Consider the following 22,396-nt stretch of genomic DNA (forward strand, 5'->3'; position numbering starts at 1 on the left):
GTCTCCACTTCACTTCCTAATCTGCAATTGCCTCTTTGAATATCACACTAACTGTACAAAAAATAAAAATAAAAAATTCCTAATACTACTAATACTTCCCTTCTTAGACTTTACAGACCTGAAACTTGCCTAAAGCACTTATTCATTGTTGCTCTTAGTTGTGTAAATTGCTTCCTTGTCCTCATTTGTAAGTCGCTTTGGATAAAAGCGTCTGCTAAATGACTAAATGTAAATGTAAAATCAAAGAAGCCTCAGATACACACCCAGCTATTAAAACAAAGACCGATAGTAGCTCAATTATGTTTACCTGTTATTAAAGGGCCATGACTTTTGGTTAAAGTCTACTTTAGAATTTTTTCAAAATATGCATGAATAATGGGCGTGGAGCTCCGCGAGCATTGGGCAGGAGTGGGCGTGGCCAGCAGGGGAGAAGGGGAGCGAACAACTGTTGATGTCAGTTAGCTCACAAAATGAGACAAACCGTGAGGAGACGCATGAGTTTATAGATTACAAAGTTAAAATGCAAAGAAATGAACAGTGATTTAATGCCCTGCTACATTTGTACATTCGTAATTTCATATACAGACAACCACAATTTATATCATTATAAAGATAATCGTGTTCATGTAAACACTATAAATTAGGACTTCTCCCTCAATCCCCGGGTCTGAATCCTAGATCTAAATGCAGACTCAGTGGAGCAGGTCTCCTGACCTGTCTATTTTAACCATTAGTCCTACTGGTAATCGGAGGATTTAGGCAAACACAGCCCTGCTGAAAAAACCAGCTTAAACTAGCCTAGGCTGGTTAGCTGGTTTTAGCTGGTCAACCAGGCTGGTTTTAGAGGGGTTTTGGCCATTTCCAGGCTGGTTTCCAGCCATTTCCAGCCTGGTCTTTACTGGTCAGGCTGGGAGATGACCAGCCAAAACCAGCGTGACCAGCTTAGCCAGGCTGGGAGCCCAGCTAAAACCAGCTATGTCCAGCTTAAACCAGGTTGGTCAAGCTGGTTTTAGCTGGTCATTCCGGCTTTTCCAGCGTTTTCAAAAAGCTCCGTTTTCGGCGCTCGAGAACTCCGGCGTAGTGTGGACGGATGGCGTAACCGTAGCAAAACTTATGCGTTTTCAAACTAAAACGCACTAGTGTAAACGGGGCCTGAGTCATTGCTCAAATAAAAATAAATAAAATAAAATTCTGAAGCCACAAGGAACAGGCTACAAATCAAACACATCTGAAACAACACTGCATTTGTGTGTGTGTGTGTGTGTGTGTGTGTGTGTGTGTTTGAACTATTCATTAAACACAGCTCACCTCATTCCTGCAGTTTAAAAATGAAAAGTTCAGATCTCTTTCTGTTCCCGGTGCCTGCAGCTTGACAGTATGATGGAGCGTTTGGCTTTCCTCAAATCATCATTGCCCAGCTCTGTCACTGGCCTTCGTCCAGACTCACCAAAAGAGCAAGTGGCCAAGTGTCATGACAATGGAAAAACCGCAGACAGTACCCTGACATATCTCCTCGGCAAACTTTAAGTATAAAAACAAGTTATGAATACAAGTTGAAATAAATATTGAAATAAGTTTCCCCCGACTCTTCAATTCGAAGGCATTTCCAGGACTGCATTTCAGTCCCAGACGTGCAGACATTTACAGAGACCTTTCGGAAGCAGAGGAGCGTCTAAACCTCTAATGAATTCCCCATCGCTCAGTATTATTGAACAGCGAGAGAATGCTGACCAACACTCGGTGACCCGACTGCCCACTGACGGAAAGACAGCAGGAGAACACTGACCTTGCATCTGGAGGAGGTAGCCATCGATTTCAGACAACTATGAAATAGATTTAATGAGCAAACATGTGAACTGATCACAAAAGGATTGACCTCCGGGAGGGAAGTGTCACGGAGGACAGTTGAAGTTAATGTTTCACTCATCTAGCAGATTTGTGTGATTTGGATAATGATCACACTTGGTCTCTTCTATTTGTTTTTTTTTTTGTTTGGCGGAAAAAAATTCTCACTTCAAAAGTGTGAGATTCAAAACTAATCTCAGTAACACTGTGAATTAACTCTGAACATAAAAGAGATTATAGACATACTCTCATAATATGCATATTACACTATCTATCTATCTATCTATCTATCTATCTATCTATCTATCTATCTATCTATCTATCTATCTATCTATCTATCTATCTATCTATCTATCTATCTCTATCTGTCTGTCTGTGTCTATCTGTCTGTCTGTCTGTCTGTCTGTCTATCTATCTATCTGTCTGTCTGTCTGTCTATCGGTCTATCTGTCTATATATCTATCTTTCCGTCCGTCCTTCCATCCATCCATCTATCTATTTGTCTGTCTATCTATCTATCTATCTATCTATCTATCTATCTATCTATCTATCTATCTATCTATCTATCTATCTGTCTGTCTGTCTATCTGTCAATCGGTCTATCTGTCTATATATCTATATGTCTGTCTGTCAGTCTATCTATCTGTCTGTCTGTCTGTCTGTCTGTCTGTCTGTCTATCTATCTATCTATCTATCTATCTATCTATCTATCTGTCTGTCTGTCTGTCAATCGGTCTATCTGTCTATCTATCTATCTATCTGTCTGTCTGTCTGTCTGTCTGTCTATCTATCTATCTATCTGTCTGTCTGTCTGTCTGTCTATCGGTCAATCTGTCTGTCTATCTATCTATCTATCTATCTATCTATCTATCTATCTATCTATCTATCTATCTATCTATCTATCTATCTATCTATCTGTCTGTCTGTCAATCTATCTGTCTGTCTGTCTGTCTGTCTGTCTGTCTGTCTATCTATCTATCTATCTATCTATCTATCTGTCAATCAGTCTATCTGTATATATATCTGTCTGTCTATCTATCTGTCTGTCTGTCTGTCTGTCTGTCAATCGGTCTATCTGTATATATATCTGTCTGTCTATCTATCTATCTGTCTGTCTGTCTATCGGTCTATCTATCTATCTGTCTGTCTATCGGTCAATCTGTCTGTCTATCTATCTATCTATCTATCTGTCTATCTGTCTGTCTGTCTGTCTGTCTGTCTGTCTGTCTGTCTGTCTATCTATCTATCTGTCTGTCTATCGGTCAATCTGTCTGTCTATCTATCTATCTATCTATCTATCTATCTATCTATCTATCTATCTATCTATCTATCTATCTATCTATCTATCTATCTATCTATCTGTCAATCTATCTGTCTGTCTGTCTCTCTCTCTCTATCTATCTATCTATCTATCTATCTATCTATCTATCTATCTATCTATCTCTCTATCTATCTATCTATCTGTCAATCGGTCTATCTGTATATATATATATATATATATCTGTCTGTCTATCTATCTGTCTGTCTGTCTGTCTATCGGTCAATCTGTCTGTCTATCTATCTATCTATCTATCTATCTATCTATCTATCTATCTATCTATCTATCTATCTATCTATCTATCTATCTATCTATCTATCTATCTATCTATCTGTCTGTCTATCTATCTATCTATCTATCTATCTGTCTGTCTGTCTGTCTATCGGTCAATCTGTCTGTCTGTCTATCTATCTATCTATCTATCTATCTATCTATCTATCTATCTATCTATCTATCTATCTATCTATCTATCTATCTATCTATCTATCTATCTATCTATCTGTCTGTCAATCTGTCTGTCTGTCTGTCTATCTATCTATCTATCTATCTATCTATCTATCTATCTATCTATCCCAAAGGTTCTCAATCCTAGTCCTTGCTGCACCACACACTGCTTATATTGTTTAGCAGTGAAAAACGTGCTGGATAAGTTGGCGGTTCATTCCACTGGGTCAACCCCAGATTAATAAAAGGACTATGCCAACAAGAAAGTGAATGACTGAATGAACCATGACTTTTTTTTTATTAAAAAACTATGTTTATATTTACCCTCTCATGGCTTATTGCTGTAATATCTAATCTTCAATATCAGCAGGTCGTTACAGTAGTTTTGTTCCTATTTGTTGTTGTTAAAGATGTCTATTACTCCATGGAGTTGTTTGCGATTGTACTATTTCGGTAGCTAAAATTATTTATAATAGAGTTCCTCGTCCTCCCTTGCTTTCTGACATTAGATTATATTCCCTTTCTCAAGCGCTATCTAAATGATTATCCCGAGTTGTCCTCTGGAGACGTCCTGAGATGTTGGATAGAGCTTTTCCAATAAGATCTGATCATATAAGGTTTTGTTTTTCCACATCTGTTGTTGTTTACAGACCCGTAGGCTCAGAAGCGACTCGCTCGATTCTGCCATCAGGTACATCCACCTCTACCGTCGTGTCCATCGATCAAAGAGCTCCTTCCCAGATTTCAGATCCGTCGAAAATTGCACATTTCTGCAAAGTCAAAGTGAGCAGCCCTCACCCCGCTGAAGGTTATGATGCTGAGCTGGCAAAGACTGCGCAGGAAAGATGGTGATGTTGATGATGGCAGCACACGATTCTGCCACAGGATGCACGAAGAATCAATCTTACACAGACAGCTGCCATCACAAGCATATCTGACTCAAACGCACTCTCAGAAGGTATTGTTCTGGGCAACGCTGGCTCACTGGAAGGATGTGCCTCTAGTTTATAAAGGGAAAGGTAAAAACACCTATACATACAATTCACCAGCTTAATACTAGAGGAAATAAACCTTGTCGGAATGCATTGAAGTTTTTAAAAGCCTCCATTTTCATAGTCTATAATACCATAGAGAAGCTGTATTTTACGAACGTATTCACTTTGGAGAGTGCCTTCAACATCTTCTCAATCAAATCTTCTCAGTCACCCCCCCTCCCCCCTCCCATGTAGTGTGTAACACAGCTCTAAGTGAAGTGAAATATACAGCTAAGGCTTAAATCTGTAAGTGTACAGTGTTTGAAACTGTTGATTCATCTATAAAAGAGTCGACTCATAGTGCTTCAAACGAGTCGTCTTGCAAATGAGTCAGTATGTGCGTTCGACTTAATGCAGCGCTGCGCAGATCGATCGAAATCTGTCTTAAAGCGGTGCATGCTGGTTAGAAATCTTGTCCGGATTGATGCTGCGCCGACGCCACGTGACTGTCACATGTGGCATCAAAGTACCGCGACAGCTCTCCGAGATCAGACGGCAGACTCAGACCGTGCAGCTTCTGAAGATCGACTGCAGGAGCTCTGATGACGACACCGATATTACACGATTGGCCAAGTTCACCACATGACAACAAACACGTGTATTTCGGGTTTATAATTGGACAAATTTCGATTCAAAAGTTTCAAAACAAACTATTCACTTTTCACACCCTCTCTATCCTGCACACATCTTGCTTATTAAAAGACTACAAATATTTTACTGCAGTAATCATCTTTTGTTAAATAATCTGGTTATAAAGGTTAGCTTGTTTGCACAGGTTATTTTTAACTGTTTTATACAGACTATTTACTGCTTTCATCTCCATTAACGATTTAAATGATATATTTTAGTGTATATTTAAGTGAATAACCTAAACATGAACTCAAGTCTTAAAATAAAATAATCATCATCATTGATCCTGCCACCGTAAAGCTCTCTTCACAAATTAAGTTAAAGATCTATTTAATAAATAATTATAAAATGGTTTTATTATTATAATATAAATATATATTTTATTTCCTGTCTAGCAGTTTAAAGGCTACCTGCTTTTTCTGGGAAACTTCTACATAGCTCACTTATTTTACCTTTTGTTCTTTTCAACACAATCTTTTTGGATTAAAATGCTTTTTTGAAAATTCATTCATTATCCAAAATTATCCCATTTATTAAGACCTAATCAAAACACCTTGTTTTGCTTTTTACATTGGAAATTTTTATATCTATAAATGTACATATGTAACCCCGCCAGTCCTACACCACCCAACCCGCTCCGAGCTGGTTTCGAACTGGCGACCTTCCGCATGGGAGTCGGTTGCTCTAACAAGGAGGCTAAAGACCATGGCCTCTTGCATCTGTCGCTAGAGCACCTTTAGAGGTCAGAGGAGTGAGGTTTACCTACACAGCACACACTAGCTGGCCTCCGTTACATTCACCCCCCTAAACCTCATTCCCATCCGGGTCACGGCACCAATGTAACCCCGCCGGCTCTACACCACCCAACCCGCTCCGAGTTGGTTTCGAACCGGCGACCTTATGTAAACCCTTTTTTAGCATATTCAAACAAGTAGTATTAGCCTAAAGATTGATGTTTTACTCCCATAATGTATGGTTATTGCTTTGTATTTAATAGACCTGTTCATTTTTTATGTTTATATTACCCTCTCATTTCCTCTTATTTCTCTCATGCATTTGTTATATATTTTATTCATAATTCTCCCTTGTTGTTTAAAAAGGAACTACAGTTTGTAGAGACTGTATTCTGTTTTATTTGCAAATGTTTTGTTGTTATAAATAAAAATAACAAAAAAATATATATATATATATATATATACATATGATGACGCCATTGTGATCGGTCATCATGACTGCAGCAACTTTGAGTCCTGAAGTGTCCAGCTGTCCGTCTTGACGGCTCCGTTTTCAACTCCGCCCCCGCCTGCGCTCAGCTAATCTCGTTGATCATCGGCTGCAGCTGAGCTTCATGTCGAACGCACCTATTAAGTGATTCACAATGATGTATCTACGAAACACAAGTAGTTGCGCTCGCAAACCCGGGAGATTTGAAACCTGCGGCCCCGCCCACTAACACAGAAAAAAAGCCACACACACACACACACACACACACATGCTGGTCGAATGAAGTCACGCTGTGCAGATGGATATTATTGAGTCTCTACCTAAAGATGAAACCTCAGCATTATAGCCCAGCCTTGAGCAGTTTGAGTGCTTCTGGAAACTACATACTTATAAAGAAGACTTCGTCGGCCGTTTGTTAAAGGAAGGATCAGTAAAGACTACTGATGGGCTCTGTCACAACATGGATATGTTTCTTCCTCCATTTCACGTGTAAGTACGTGCGATTGAAGTTGTTGCCTCGTTTACTCTAGCACCTGACCACTGTGTACCCATATTCTGATGGCTACTTCTAGCAGGATCATCTCTGACTGGTTTCTTGAACATGACAATGAGTTGACTGTACTCAAATGGCCTCCACAGTCACCAGAACTCAATCCAATAGAGCAGCTTTGGGATGTGGTGGAACGGGAGATTCGCATCATGGATGTGCAGCCATCAAATCTGCAGCAAATGCCAATATGGACTCTCTGAGGAATATTTCCAGTATCTTGTTATATCTATGCCACGATGGATTAAGGCAGTTCTGAAGGCAAAATAGAGGCTACTAGTAAGGTGTACCTAATAAACTGGCCGGTGAGTATATCACTCATAATACTGTAATGTATTGAGGGAATAAAAATGGATATATTATCTCTGTGGATTAACCATTTGTGTGATTATCAGAGTGCATCATTATTTTTGTGGAAACTTATTCAATGGCTTACTGAATTCAGTTGAAGTCTTCAGAGATAAACACTTTATTTGATGCACAAGGCTATTTTAAGTTCTTCACAATAAAAGAAAAACACTACCATTTTAACAGGATTCCAATCTTGACATCTGTATTTTTCTTGAGCAGATGATTCATTAAAAAAAAAGCCTTCTAAATTTAGTCACACTGATGCCCTACATGGTTAAAAATAAGCTCATTACTCTGCATAGCATGCAAATTAGGAATGTCGCCAACCAAAACGGTGCTTGTTAATATGAAAACAATGACTAATAACGGTTTTTATACAAAAGGTCTCATTGTTCTCTGTTCATATGCGAGTCCGAAATGTGATGTATGCAGTCCAACTATCCAAATGCACAACACTGTCAGCAAGATCTAATTGCTTTTACAAATGAAGGTGAACTTTTACTGTGGCGCCCGGGCCGGAAAATGAGCGTAGTACCTCGGGGACCACTAATCTGTTTAATTTGATTGTTCTCCCAAACATCGAAACGTTCCTACTCTGATTGTATCTATTTTTTGTTGTGTTCCCAATAATTGGACAGTGGCTAAATCAAAGAGCTTAGGTTTTAGCGGTACGGAGAGCACGGTTTTCAAAATAAATGTTTCATTGACTTGCATTGATTCAGTGTTGTAGGGAATCATGCCGATACATTAGGTTTCAACCTTTCGCTCCTCCGGGTTTTATTTTTGCTTTGAGGTTTTCCAAAAAGTCCCCAGGTTTGTGTAAATAATAGACTCCTCTGAATTCAGTACGACACCCCCGCTGCATTTATTAGAAGTTATTGTTGAGATTAAATTCAGCAGCATCTGGCGAGCTGAAGCACAAAATGAGCAGCAGATCAAGGCCTGCAGGAGAACAATGCTTTGTCAATCAAAAGTTAATGCGGCTTCGTTCAAAGTAGAGATCCAGCAGGGTCTGAATTGAGCAGCGCTTTGAAACTTTTTTTTTTTTTTTTTACATTTTTAAACAGTTGAGAGGCGATAATTGGCGGAAAAAAGGGGCACGGGGAGGTGTAGGATTGGTAAAAGATCCAGGCTGGATTCATACCTGCATTTTTGAAATGATTCAGTATGGTTAAACACTATGCTAAAGCTCAGGATACACAGAATTAATAAAAGATTGAATTGAATGTGTGAAATCTATCGGTATCACTTTATTTTGATGGTTACCAACATCTACAAGGCAAACCTCGCTCTTTGAAACGACACCCAAACCTTCAAAACTGTACCTCCCTTACTTTTCTGTACTGTAATTTAGACCAGGGGTTCCCAAACTTTTTAGCTTGCGACCCCCAAAATAACAATGCTAGTGACTCGCGACCCCCAATATCCTCTGAGGTGGTTATATATACAGAAACCTTGCATGCAATAGCGCACACACACCAATAGACCCAAGTTTATTCTTGGTTTAATTTTTTTTAATGTATATCAGAGCTGTAAATGTGCCAGAAAGTTTATCCTGATGTTATAAAATCAATCTGCTGCATCTGGCGCCATTGGTGTGTCTTTAAAATTATGTAATTACCCCAGGGGTCGCAATCCAATAGAACTAGTAACTATAAGCTACTGTAGTGACTATATAGTATATATTAACTATAAACAACAATTTTTCTCTTCAGTAGTTTATTGATAAAATATTGTAATTCTTATGGTTTAATGTAAATAAATAGATATTTGGAAATCACCAGGCGACCCCCTTTATTGTCTCGCGACCCCCACTTTGAGAACCACTGATTTAGACTATAGTCCAAAGCTAGCCTCCCTTTATAGTCAGACCATAGACAAAAGCCCCTTTCACACAGTGATACCGGTAAATATCCGGAAAATTTCCGGAACGACTTTAAAAAAGCGCTGTTCACACAGGCGAGGACGTTACGGAAATTTTCCGGAAAAGAGCATTCACACATCCATTCCAAAATACCGGTAAATTCTGACATCATTCACCACAAATGAGATTTAAACGGCTGCGCTTGTATTTGTAAACATTTGACTAAATTACAAACTCTGTAGATGATCAATATTGTGAACAACTTTCGCAGGATCACTTTCGCATGTCGAGATGTTCATAATATGTGCGTGTGCAGGCGCTCACAGGCTGTTTCACAGGCACACGAACGTAAACAAACAACGGCTCATCATAAGCATCTCATCGATGATTATTTACACAGTTGGCATTAAGAAGAACATATAAACGTGATCTGACTAACTTCTAGCAGCTAAATGAGTCTGGAAAAATATTCAAAGGCTTTTATCCTCACAAACCGCGCGGACGTAAATGCGTCTGACTGTTGTGATTGGCTAAAGCAGACGTCTCACGTCAGCACGTTCTAGACGTGCACGCGCTTATTCCGGCAATCTTCCTTCTGCATTCACACAGCGCAGCATTCCGGCAAATTGCCGGTAATATTACAACTCCTCTTTCCGGAAAATAGCCAGAACGAATTTACCGGTATTTTCAAAAAGGATCTGTTCACACATACAACCTTTCCGGAAAATTGCCGGCAATTTTCCGGAAAGGTCTGTATGTGTGAAAGGGGCTGTTGACACGGTCAGGGAAAGTGGTGCAAATTTCATCGTGTCTTCTCATCCTTCGTCTTCCTTGACTAGGAAGAGGAAGGATGATAAGTTCATTTCGTCCTCAATTGGAGCTAAATAAGCTGACTTTGGCCCTTTTATCTCTCAATCGAAGGTTCTGATTGGTGTGTGATAAATTTTGACTCCAAGTGTTTCCCCTTTAATTGTTTGCTAATTGAGCTCGAACTGTGCTGACTTGACTGAACTGTATTGGATTCTAGTACTTTCTAAATGAGCAAATGGCGCAAAGCGCTGAGAATAGGGTATATGCCGAGCTAGTGCTGTTCCCATGCTGATACACTTCAAGTGACCTGTTATTGTGAACTTTTTTCCATTTTATACGGTTCCTTATACAGCATCGATGTTGTAATGTCATTAAAATACATTCAGTTAAATAAACTTCAGCATTTATTTAGTTGCTCAGGCGTAAAACGAGACAAAAAGCTGTTTACTCGCACGTGCTCGTCAGAATCGGCAGGCTAACGCAGAAGCTCCATTCAATATCCTGGTGTAAAATAAATGCTCATATTATAAAGACATGGCGGGGGAAATGTAATGTAATGCAGTGCTTCTTGTACAATCTGAGACCCACTTTAAATCGGATATCACTCAGCTAGTGGAGATCGCTGATTTTTAAAGAAAACAGACCTTAAACGCACCGGATTTTGCATTGGCATTCAATTCGCCGGAAGCGCTTAACCCAGGTTACTGGCAAATTAAAAGTCCTATTAGCATGCTTCGGCATATACCCCATTGTAGATTCGTTTTTAGAGATTGCAGTAAAAGTTCACCAAATCTGACTCATGTTTCAAAGCAGGGAAATGGTGTTTATAGTTTTTTTTTTTTTTTTTTTTTTTACCTTGGAATCCTGTATCGTGAAATTTTGGGTTAAAACACCCACCTTGACTAAACCTCTAAGATAAAGCACTTCAATCCTCAAACCTATTTTGTATGAAGAAACAACCTTATCTTCATCACAAACTCTGTGAATGTCTAGGTTTTCCCTCATCAGTGTAAAGTATTTCATTAATGTTTAATCAGTTTTTGACAAAGGTAAAGGATATATTTTCTAATCCTAAATGTACCTTCGTAAGTTTAAAATATATAGAAAATTATAGTTTTTTTTTTTTAATTTAGGGGTCATTTTAGATAAAACGTTGTTTAGGGGGGTTCTGCTGCTAAAATGCTGCCCTGGGTAGCCAACAGGAGGGTTAATGAAGTTATCAACATGGGTTCATTCTTAAAACGTAGCATTACATACATTTCTGGAGATCCCCAATTATGTAGCCAGAAGAATGTATGGCAGCATTTCATCTTTAAGGCCATGTCTACACTAATCCAGATCAATTTGATCAGTTTTCCACACTGTCCACACTGTCGTTTCTATTCATTTTCCAAAACTTTGTCATCCACACTGAAATGACTACAATTGCTTTCACCTTGTATTGCGCATGCGTGAAACGTAAGACGCTTCGGCATGCGTCATTTCCGCCTCACGTTTATTTTATTTTCGGCTCTTTGAAACGTCAAGGAAAAGCACAGAGTTTTTTAATGGACTGACAATGAAGTAGAGTTGCTGCTTCGAGTAACACATAAATACAAAGTTGCAAAAAAGAGTGAAAATGTAGACTGGAAGACGTGCCAAAACAAATACGTCAATATACTGGACCGCTTTAAAGAACAGTATCCTGCTCATGACGCTGCTTACCCTCACAGTAAGGACGACATCACTAAACTCATAATCACAACGAAATTAAAGTAAACGAATTAGTAACATGACTGTCTCACATGACAAAAAACGCGTCATCGTTTTCGAAAGAATCCATTTTCACAGTCTACACTACAAGGAAACGGCGTTTTCAAATGTATCCACTTTGGAGAGCGTTTTCAAAAAGATACGTTTTTGTTTCCTAAAAATTCGTCTCAGTGTGGATGGAAGGGCAAAAGGGAGACAAAAACATGCGTTTTCAAATGAAAACAGTCAGTAGTTAGTCCAGTGGCTTGCAGCGTATATCAGCGGACTTAAGATGAAGAAAGAAGTTGACTGCCACAATGTTGTTCAAGTTCGATGAAGAACAGTTTCAAAAAGCTAGTAAGACAAAACAAAAGTCAGAATTTAATAAACAAGTAAATAACAGGGTGAGAATGTGGTAAAATCTGAAAATGTGGTAAAAAATTTGAGGGCTTTTCTTTGTCTGGATTGCTTTTGAAAACACTGTCAGTTAAGTTTAGAAAAGTGGGTTGGCAATAGTCAATTGGTGCTTTTTAAAACTATTGGTTGGGTTTAGGGAATGTGAGTGGGTATTGGCCGGTTGGTCAGTCAGTCAAAAGCGGCCTCTGTTGGATTTAAACAAGAGCAGGCGCGTATGGCACTCTTGAATGAAATTTGTGATCTCAAAAAGCGTACACAGCTGCCTCTGCTGCTTTAGCGAAAACAACAACGGCAAAAAATTGTACCTTCTGGGATGTATTTGGCCCTCTGCAGAAATGTATATAAGGGTACGCTTTCTGAATGAGCCTGGGTTTGATGTTATGGTGTTAAAAAAATTTTGTTCGAAAGTTTGCTTATAGTGTTTTAGAAAGAAAGTTCAAATGTAATGGAAAAGGCAGGGAACCAATAAATAAGGTAAATGCTAGCAGTATAAGAAATAATCAATTCATTCTGTCATGACAACTCTCAAAAGAGACTAAATCAAAAGAGATTTAGTGTGCTAATGAATATTTATATGCCAATGGTTTTGTGTTTTGTCTATGTTGTTGCTTTGATTATTGGTGCAGAGCAAGTACTGAGACTTGCTACTGCTGGTATATTTAAAAACATGATGCCTGAAAATAAAACACACTGCTGCTGCAGGCATAACATGCATAGCCAGCCTGATCTCACGAGAAAAAGTAAGTATCTTACGCTTTGCCAGTTTAGTGGTTAATTCGTACGAATTCGTACTAGTTTAGTCATTGTACGATTTTAAAAAGGAGGCGTGGCACCTAACCCCACCCCTAAACCCAACCGTCATTGGGGGATGAGCAAATCGTACTAAATTGTACGAATTAGATCGTACGAATTCATACGAATTAGCCACCAAATCGAATAGTTACGAATTCTCGTGAGATTGTGTTGGCATAGCAGATCTAAACACAGGTGGAGGAGGGTCTCTGAAAGCATACTGCACATCACTGATGCATATGAGGAGCAAGCTTATTGGCTGCTGAGCCTATATAGTAAACAATCAGCTATACCATGTAGTTAAGTGGTTTGGAGGCCATAGGTCGGACCTATCAGACTGCATACACATACAGGTTTCACACAAAACTTTGTACTTTCATGATTTGTGCCAATCTGTGGTGCCAATCTATAGTTTTATAATATGTGAACACTCCTTCATAGGACTTATTATTATTGTATTTGCCCTAATAAATATTATTATAAGTTTTACCCTTATAAAAATTTATGATTGTGTTCACCCTTTGTTTTATGTCAGTACATTGATGTACTTCTAACTGAAAAAGAATATTAAGTCAAGGGGGAGGGGCTTTTTTTTTGCATATCATTCCCTCATAGCAAACTAATGGTAAGAGGGGCATGGCTACGTATACAGTAACTCAAACAGTGACAATACTGTGACATCTTGAGGGAAGGACCACCACTTCAAACACAGAAGCATTTGCTCAGATTTTAATTGAAGATTACCAAAGCAAACTTGCCCAGATTAATCGTTCACTTAAAAAGTAACAATGAAAACTATCAAAATAAGTAAAGGGTACTTTAATAATTAAAACAAAATAAGTAAGATGTGCTTTAATTGCAGACTGTCAGCTTTACTTTGAAGGTATTTACATCCAAATCAGGTGAACAGTGCAGGAATTACAACAGTTTGCATATTTGCCTCCCACTTGTTAAGGGACCAAAAGTAATTCGACAGGATTATAATTATAAATCAGCCTTTTACTGTTTAATACTTGGTTGCAAATCTTGCTGCATTTATTAGATTTTATAGAAAGATGACTTTTAGATTGTGACATATAAAGGTATTCATTTATTTAGCTGGAAAGGATCCTCACATAGCAAAATTTCTCTGGCCCAGCTCTGGCCCACACAATCAGGTTTTGCTTGGCCCACATGCCGCAGTGAATTACGGTACATGACTGGACCAAATCTGGCTTCCAGACAAAGGCCAAACACAGACCATATCTGGGCCAAGTCTCAGCCAAGTTAATAACTCATAACTGGGCCTGAACTGGGCCAGATAGGTTGGTGTGTCACGATTGCAATGTAATTGATAAACCCATGGAGTGATGCGCTTTAGGCACACTATGGGCACGCTTTTTCTCAAAGTGACCTGATTGGTAGAATTTTTTTTCTTTACTCAAAAATGATTTTAGTGTATTTTAAATGTGGGTCAAAACTGGCCAAACTCACATGGCCCACTTATTAAATTTTTTAATCTGGGCCAAATACTACGTTTTTCATCTGGCCCAAATCTTGTGTGCCGCCTTAAAAACGGTGCCACCTCTGCCAAACCCGGGCCATGTTTGGCCCACATGCTGTATGCCAGTGCCGGATGAATGCCTGCTGTGCCAGCTTTATGCCAAATCTGGGCCAGAATTCTTTGCTACTAGGGGATCAGGTAAGCATGCCCTAGGAAGCAGTGAAAAGTGAAAGAGTATCTTAGCGAGTTGCCATGTTTTAGAGGCACACAGTATGCAGTGTGAGGTAAACCGCGGCTGGCACTTCTCACACACCCTGACTCTTGAGCGATCCCCTCTGAGGCAGCCAGACTGAATTTCTCAAACCATCTTGAGAAAAAAAACAGGCGAGTCGAGCTCCAGGGAGTGATTTCTTTTCTGTCAGCATGGCTCTTTTTGGAGAAATAAAGCAGAATTCCCTCTCGGCACAACCTTTTCTTTTGTATATCAATAGAGCTGGCTCTATACAGGTGCCCAGTTGATGTTTATCCGTATCTGCAGAGAATGCACAAATGAAAGGGTGTACATTTTGTGAAGGCTCACTTAGTTCGCTGTTCTGAAAAAGCATTTATTTTATAGTCATGTTTAGCTTGGAAGATATTTATGAATCTACATATCTTGTACCTGTCGTGTTTGCAAGCTGTAACGAAAAATATGGATGAGTTTACTGAGCTTATTTTTTTGTGCTAATCATGAAATGCTGTTTATATATAAAAGAGGTAGTTTTGTGTTTGGTAAATAATGTGAATAAATAAATAATGACAGAATAGACTGCAAAAATTGCTTTTCTTACTTGATTTCTTGAATTTTTTATTAGATGTTTATTTTCTTAATGAGTTATAGGCCAAGTTATGCCAAGCGCATTCGCTATTTACAGGACGTAATGTAAGTATAAGTGGAAAAACTGAGCATTTCACAAGCAAACAGTTAACAGTTTGTTTTTTTTTACAGAAAACTGTTAAACAGAGCATCTACTGCGTGAGAATGAGAGATAATGGATCTACTTTCACTTCGCTCTTGGATAGGGAAACCTTTACGCACAGACATCAATTAGTCTATAAATAATTATTTGTGTTTGTTAAGAGCAAAGATTCGTTTCAAAACTATTTCTAAATTCAGTTCTAATTTCCAACAAACGAATAAATGAACAATAATAACGAAGTGTGCTCAAGAGTTATATCCTAAAACACATGCTGTGCCCCATATGGTCTAAAACCTGACTGGTGGGCAAATCTAAGCTTGTTTTTAATAAAACAAATATAAATATGGATATATTAAATAATACGGCTAATAATAATAACATTATACAAAATCAAATTGTTATGAATGAACTGAAAAAGCCTCCCGAGATGAAGAAGACATAGTGGTTTTTCATATTTATGTAGGCTAGAAAATAATATGTTTTGTAATATTTTAATCCTTTATATTTATATTCTATATCTATTCTTATTATATCCTATAAACATCCTTAATATTAAAATTTTTTCATATGTAAAGATATTTGCCTATTGCTCTCTTGTGTGTAATAAGCAGTGTGTAAGCTCTGCGCTGGAGTTTAGACCGGGTTAGTTTTGGTCTAATGAAAAATCTATTATAGTTTCTCAAAATAGCAACGCACCAGCGGTCCGCCTCAGAACGCCTTCCTTTTTAGACTAGAACGCCTATGGGAGCACATATAAGCGCTAATGCATTTGCTATTTAAACAGCGTAGCGCAACGCCTCAAAATGACTCTTGCGCCAAGCTGAAACTAGCAAAAGACTATTGCGCCGCGCCTTGCGCCACACTGCGCCGGGTGTATGATAAGGCCCTACATCAAAACTGACTGAATGTTTCAGCACCATGGAGAGCAGACATCTCTGCCCACAGCCAGACACATCTGACTGGATGAGGTTCAGCACCATGGAGAGCTCCACAAGTCATATCAATTCAAGTCGCTTCCATTTCATGTAAAAATAAGGGAATAATGAGTCCTGATAATACTTCAGATTGTGGAATATTCAGGCAGGTAGTATAGTCGAGGTAGAAAGATGGTGTAGTAAAGCTGATTCAGTACATTTTAGTATAAATGTCACCTGAAAGGAGGCACAGTGGTTAGCACTGTCACCTCACGGCAAGAAGGTCATTGTTTTAAGTCCTGGGTGGGCCAGGCGGCATGTCTGTGTGGAGTTTGCTTGTGCTTCCCATGTTTGTGTTGGTTTCCTCATTGCTCCAGTTTCTCCCACATGCCATGGTAATGATGACCCCTATAGATAAGGGACTAAACTGAAGGAATGAATGTTGAAAGATGATCTATTAAGTAGCAGCTCCACCAGCCCCAACTACGCAAGCCAGAGACAACAGTGGCAAGGAACCAAAACTCCACCAATTAACAGAAATGGAGAACTAACCTTGGGACAAGCCAGGCTCAGCCAGGGCAACCAGTACACCTTTGGCCAAACGGCAAGAGCAGAGCTGTACTCTGGATGTCGAAGGCTTGAGAATGAGGAGCATCCATTGTGGAGAAGATGAAGGTAGATGTAAGTCACCAAGTTGTTACTGTATCACCAAGATGTTACCGACTGGTTGTGGTTCAGCACCATAAAGAGCTTTTTTAAACACAAGTGCAGCTCATTTCCCTGAAATCTACCGTGAATTGTTCCCTTTACATACTCACTGTTAATTAAAATGATCTCACTGCCAATTCCCTCATTATTTGGTTGAATGCTAATCCATGTTTTGCTAGGACAAGCTGCCATTGCACATAATTTATAGAACACAATTATTTATTAAATGGTGTGCATACACGGCTTTGGATACAGTTCAGGTCTTGGAGGCTCTACTAATGAGCTGATACAAATCAATGTTTGTTTGTGGATGAAAGCCAGAGTTGAATTTGGTCAACATATTAAGAGATTGCATCTCTTCAGAGGAGCTGGATTAAATGCTTGATTGATATGGGTTATGTTTTGTGCTCTTTTTGAATGTGTCACAGTCTTGAGTGAAGAGACCTTTAGTGGAATGATAGAAGAGACTTGCAGGTCTGGAATAAAATTAATAGTGAGAATCTAAGAATGTTAATTTGATCACAGAATGTTCGTTTTTGAGTGATGCAATTTCAATTAAGTCTGATGCATGTTGCAAAAACAAATGTTTTATTGTGAGCTTTGTAGTCTGATTTAAATATTCCCACAGGCACTTGGCATTTTTAGTAAATATTCAGTCTCCTTCACTCAGTTTCGTGCGCAGTGACCTGTTCTTTCCTGTTCATAATCTTCATGGCCTCTTTCAATTGGATCGAATTTTAATTTGCATCAAACTCAGTTTGATTGATCAAGGTGATTACCTGCAAGCTTCAGTTTGACTCAGTCATAAATCTTAACATGGCCAAAACATAGACCCCTATTTCTCCAGGTTGCATTGTTTTGCAACTGATTGTCTTTGAGTGAATTGTTGATCATTTGACCAATTTGTTAAAAACACAGATTCCTTCAAGAATAACATACATTAATGCTGTAATGAAGACGGGTCATTGACATCAGCCCAATCCCAATTATATTTTAAGCCTACCTCTATCCCTACGCCTATGCACCCAAATGCCTACGCCTAAGCCTAGCCCTACACCCCAATATGCCTACCCCTACACACCCACATGCCTACCTCTACACACCCACATGCCTACCCTTATGCCTACCTCTACACCCCCATATGCCTACCCCTACACCCCCATATGCCTACCCCTACACACCCCCATGCCTACCTCTACACACCCACATGCCTACCCTTATGCCTACCTCTACACCCCCATATGCCTAGCCCTACACCCCCATATGCCTAGCCCTAAACCCCTATATGCCTACCCCTACACACCCACATGCCTACCTCTACACACCCACATGCCTACCCTTATGCCTACCTCTACACCCCCATATGCCTAGCCCTACACCCCCATATGCCTAGCCCTACACCCCCATATGCCTACCCCTACACACCCACATGCCTACCTCTACACACCCACATGCCTACCCTTATGCCTACCTCTACACCCCCATATGCCTACCCCTACACCCCCATATGCCTACCCCTACACCCCCATATGCCTACCCCTACACACCCACATGCCTACCCTTATGCCTACCTCTACACCCCCATATGCCTACCCCTACACCCCCATATGCCTACCCCTACACACCCACATGCCTACCTCTACACCCTCATATGCCTACCCCTACACACCCACATGCCTACCTCTACACACCCACATGCCTACCCTTATGCCTACCTCTACACCTCCATATGCCTACCCCTACACCCCCATATGCCTAGCCCTACACCCCCATATGCCTACCCCTACACCCCCATATGCCTACCCCTACACACCCACATGCCTACCCTTATGCCTACCTCTACACCCCCATATGCCTAGCCCTACACCCCCATATGCCTACCCCTACACACCCACATGCCTACCTCTACACACCCACATGCCTACCCTTATGCCTACCTCTACACCCCCATATGCCTAGCCCTACACCCCCATATGCCTACCCCTACACACCCACATGCCTTCCTCTACACACCCACATGCCTACCCTTATGCCTACCTCTACACCTCCATATGCCTACCCCTACACCCCCATATGCCTAGCCCTACACCCCCATATGCCTACCCCTACACCCCCATATGCCTACCCCTACACACCCACATGCCTACCCTTATGCCTACCTCTACACCCCCATATGCCTAGCCCTACACCCCCATATGCCTACCCCTACACACCCACATGCCTTCCTCTACACACTCACATGCCTACCCTTATGCCTACCTCTACACCCCCATATGCCTACCCCGACACCCCCATATGCCTAGCCCTACACCCCCATATGCCTACCCCTACACACCCATATGCCTACCCCTACACCCCCATATGCCTACCTCTACACCCCCATATGCCTACCCCTACACCCCCATATGCCTACCTCTACACCCCCATATGCCTAGCCCTACACCCCCATATGCCTACCCCTACACCCCCATATGCCTACCCCTACACACCCACATGCCTACCCTTATGCCTACCTCTACACCCCCATATGCCTACCCCTACACCCCCATATGCCTACCCCTACACACCCACATGCCTACCTCTACACCCCCATATGCCTACCCCTACACACCCACATGCCTACCTCTACACACCCACATGCCTACCCTTATGCCTACCTCTACACCTCCATATGCCTACCCCTACACCCCCATATGCCTAGCCCTACACCCCCATATGCCTACCCCTACACCCCCATATGCCTACCCCTACACACCCACATGCCTACCCTTATGCCTACCTCTACACCCCCATATGCCTAGCCCTACACCCCCATATGCCTACCCCTACACCCCCATATGCCTACCCCTACACACCCACATGCCTACCCCTACACACCCACATGCCTTCCTCTACACACTCACATGCCTACCCTTATGCCTACCTCTACACCCCCATATGCCTACCCCGACACCCCCATATGCCTAGCCCTACACCCCCATATGCCTACCCCTACACCCCCATATGCCTACCCCTACACCCCCATATGCCTACCTCTACACCCCCATATGCCTACCCCTACACCCCCATATGCCTACCTCTACACCCCCATATGCCTAGCCCTACACCCCCATATGCCTACCCCTACACACCCACATTCCTACCCCTACACACCCACATGCCTACCCTTATGCCTACCTCTACACCCCCATATGCCTACCCCTTCAGCCCAATTTGGCTTTTGTTTTACCTGCTTTTTGGAGCCATTCTTCGCCAGATTAGAATGGCTAACGACAATTAGAGTTGTCGTGGTCAACTCCTCTCTGCATCCCAAGTCCACCGACATGCATTGCAAGCAACCGAACAAACTGTTATCAGTTTGAGGTAAGTGGTCAGCTAATAACCGCAAAAAGGAACTGTGTCAAAACTAACGTAGCGTTAGTTTTAAAAATCTGGCTACATAATTTGCAATCTCCAGAAATGTATATAGGGCTACCTTGTCAGAAGTGTTGATACATTCTCAGAAATTGCCTGCAAGATGTCATTGCTAACTTTTCAATTTGAATCAGTACTGCCCCATTTCCAGCATTGTTCTTTTGTATTTTCAATTGACTGATTTATTATCATTTAATCCTATGTTTATACGGGTTGAATTAAATAGGTCAGTGCACTGAGACACATTTGAGCCCAGTTCAGTCATCCATTCATTATTGTGTTACACAGATATCCACTTTTCTGCAGAATCACAGCCCATCACAATCATATTTTCCATGACCTTGAGGATTAATCCGTCTGGCGTTCTCACATGTGACGCCTTACCCACGTGTGAGAGTCGATCCGAGGATGTGTCTGTGTTTCAATCTAAAGTGTAATATTGTGTGTCTGGTGTGTGTGCGTCCTTTTGGCTTAACATATGACAGCACCAGGCATGGTCTGCACTGCAGTCAACCTGAACAATTGAAGAGCTGGGAGGAAGAACAAACGCTGCACACAAGACTGAAGAAATGGGGGTGTGTTGAAGTGTGTGTCTCTTGACACTGAAATACCTTGCATCTTTTTTTTTTTTCCCCCGAGCTGGTTCAGATCCTCTTTGAATGAAACTCTGGGCCTGTCATCTTTTTCCTGGCACAGCTGTGACATGTTCCCACTGCGAACAGGAAATAGGTATGATGTATTGGCTGGAGATGATACAAGCTGCAGGCTGCTTTCACCGTACAGTACAGAGTGTGTATTTGGGTACGAGTGTTTGCAGCTACCTGTAATCAGTGTGTATGTGGTGTCTGGGGTTCAGGGTCTTTTTTCCGCCAGCTGTTAACTCACGTGGCCATCTGTAGCAATAATCAATGGCCCACAGTGTTATTTCAGACTAAGATGGGGGTTTAAATAAATATGCCAGATATAAAACTGGCTTTCCTACCTGTTTTTTGTAATGTGCTGCCTTGTGAAAACTAGGGAGACGTTTGCAAAGTCTTGCATTTCCATTTCTGGTGCTGAGGTTCGTTCAATTCAGTTCAATTCAATTCAGCTTTATTTGTATAGCGCTTTTACAATGTAGATTGTGTCAAAGCAGCTTCACATAAATGGTCATAGTAACTGGAACAGTGTAGTTCAGTTTTTAGTGTTTAAGTTCAGTTCAGTTTAGCTCAGTTCAGTGTGATTTAAAATCATTACTGAGAGTTCTAACACTGAAGAGCAAATTCATCGATGCGTAGCTCTACCAATCCTGAACCATGCGAGGCAGTGGCGACAGCGGAGAGGGAAAAAAAACTTTGCCTGATAAGATAGTGAATAAAAAAAACCTTGAGGGAACCAGACTCAGTTGGGCACGACCATTTTGATTTCTCCGCTGGCCAAAAGCCTTATGCAGAGCTTCAGTCACCGTGGTGGAGGCTGGAAGCTGGCCTCAGCGAAGACTCGTCTGTCCCTGAAGCGTCACTGTAATCAGTCTCATGTTCTCCACTCCCCATGACCATCAGCGCAGCAGCAGTTCAGGATATGGCCTGGTCCCGGATATGGAAACCTTGGGATAATCTCGTCGCTGGTCTTGGATCCAATCAGCGACTCCGCATAATCTGAGGACCTCGGGATGAGTATCCTCAGGTGAAAATAGAGAATAGAGAGAATAATTAGCGTAGCGATGCATTGAGTGTATGGTTTATTAAACAGATAGGTCTTTAATCTAGTTTTGAACTGGGAGAGTGTGTCTGAGCATTGGATGTTATCAGCAAGGCTATTCCAGAGTGTAGGAGCCATAAAGGAGAAGGCTCGACCTCCTTTACTCGACTTTGCTATTCTAGGTACTACCAGAAGCCCTGAGTTTTGAGATCTTAAAGAGCGAGCTGGATT

General features: G+C 40.9%; 1 protein-coding gene across 1 annotated transcript in view; it reads right to left on the bottom strand.

Moving 5' to 3' along the window:
* The window catches only part of nptx1l (neuronal pentraxin 1 like), an 83,374-nt gene extending 61,229 nt beyond the window's left edge, over positions 1-22,145 (bottom strand). The window contains exons 1-3 of the mRNA XM_073938165.1: positions 21,468-22,145; positions 21,307-21,378; positions 21,097-21,197 (exon numbers count right to left, since the gene is read on the bottom strand). Of these exons, the coding sequence (XP_073794266.1) occupies positions 21,097-21,197; positions 21,307-21,378; positions 21,468-21,532 (238 nt within the window). The 5' untranslated portion in view covers positions 21,533-22,145. The remainder of the gene's footprint in view (positions 1-21,096; positions 21,198-21,306; positions 21,379-21,467) is intronic.
* Between the last annotated feature and the right edge of the window lie 251 nt (positions 22,146-22,396).

This window comes from Danio rerio, chromosome 3 (assembly GCF_049306965.1).
Source record: "Danio rerio strain Tuebingen ecotype United States chromosome 3, GRCz12tu, whole genome shotgun sequence".
Taxonomy (NCBI): domain Eukaryota; kingdom Metazoa; phylum Chordata; class Actinopteri; order Cypriniformes; family Danionidae; genus Danio; species Danio rerio.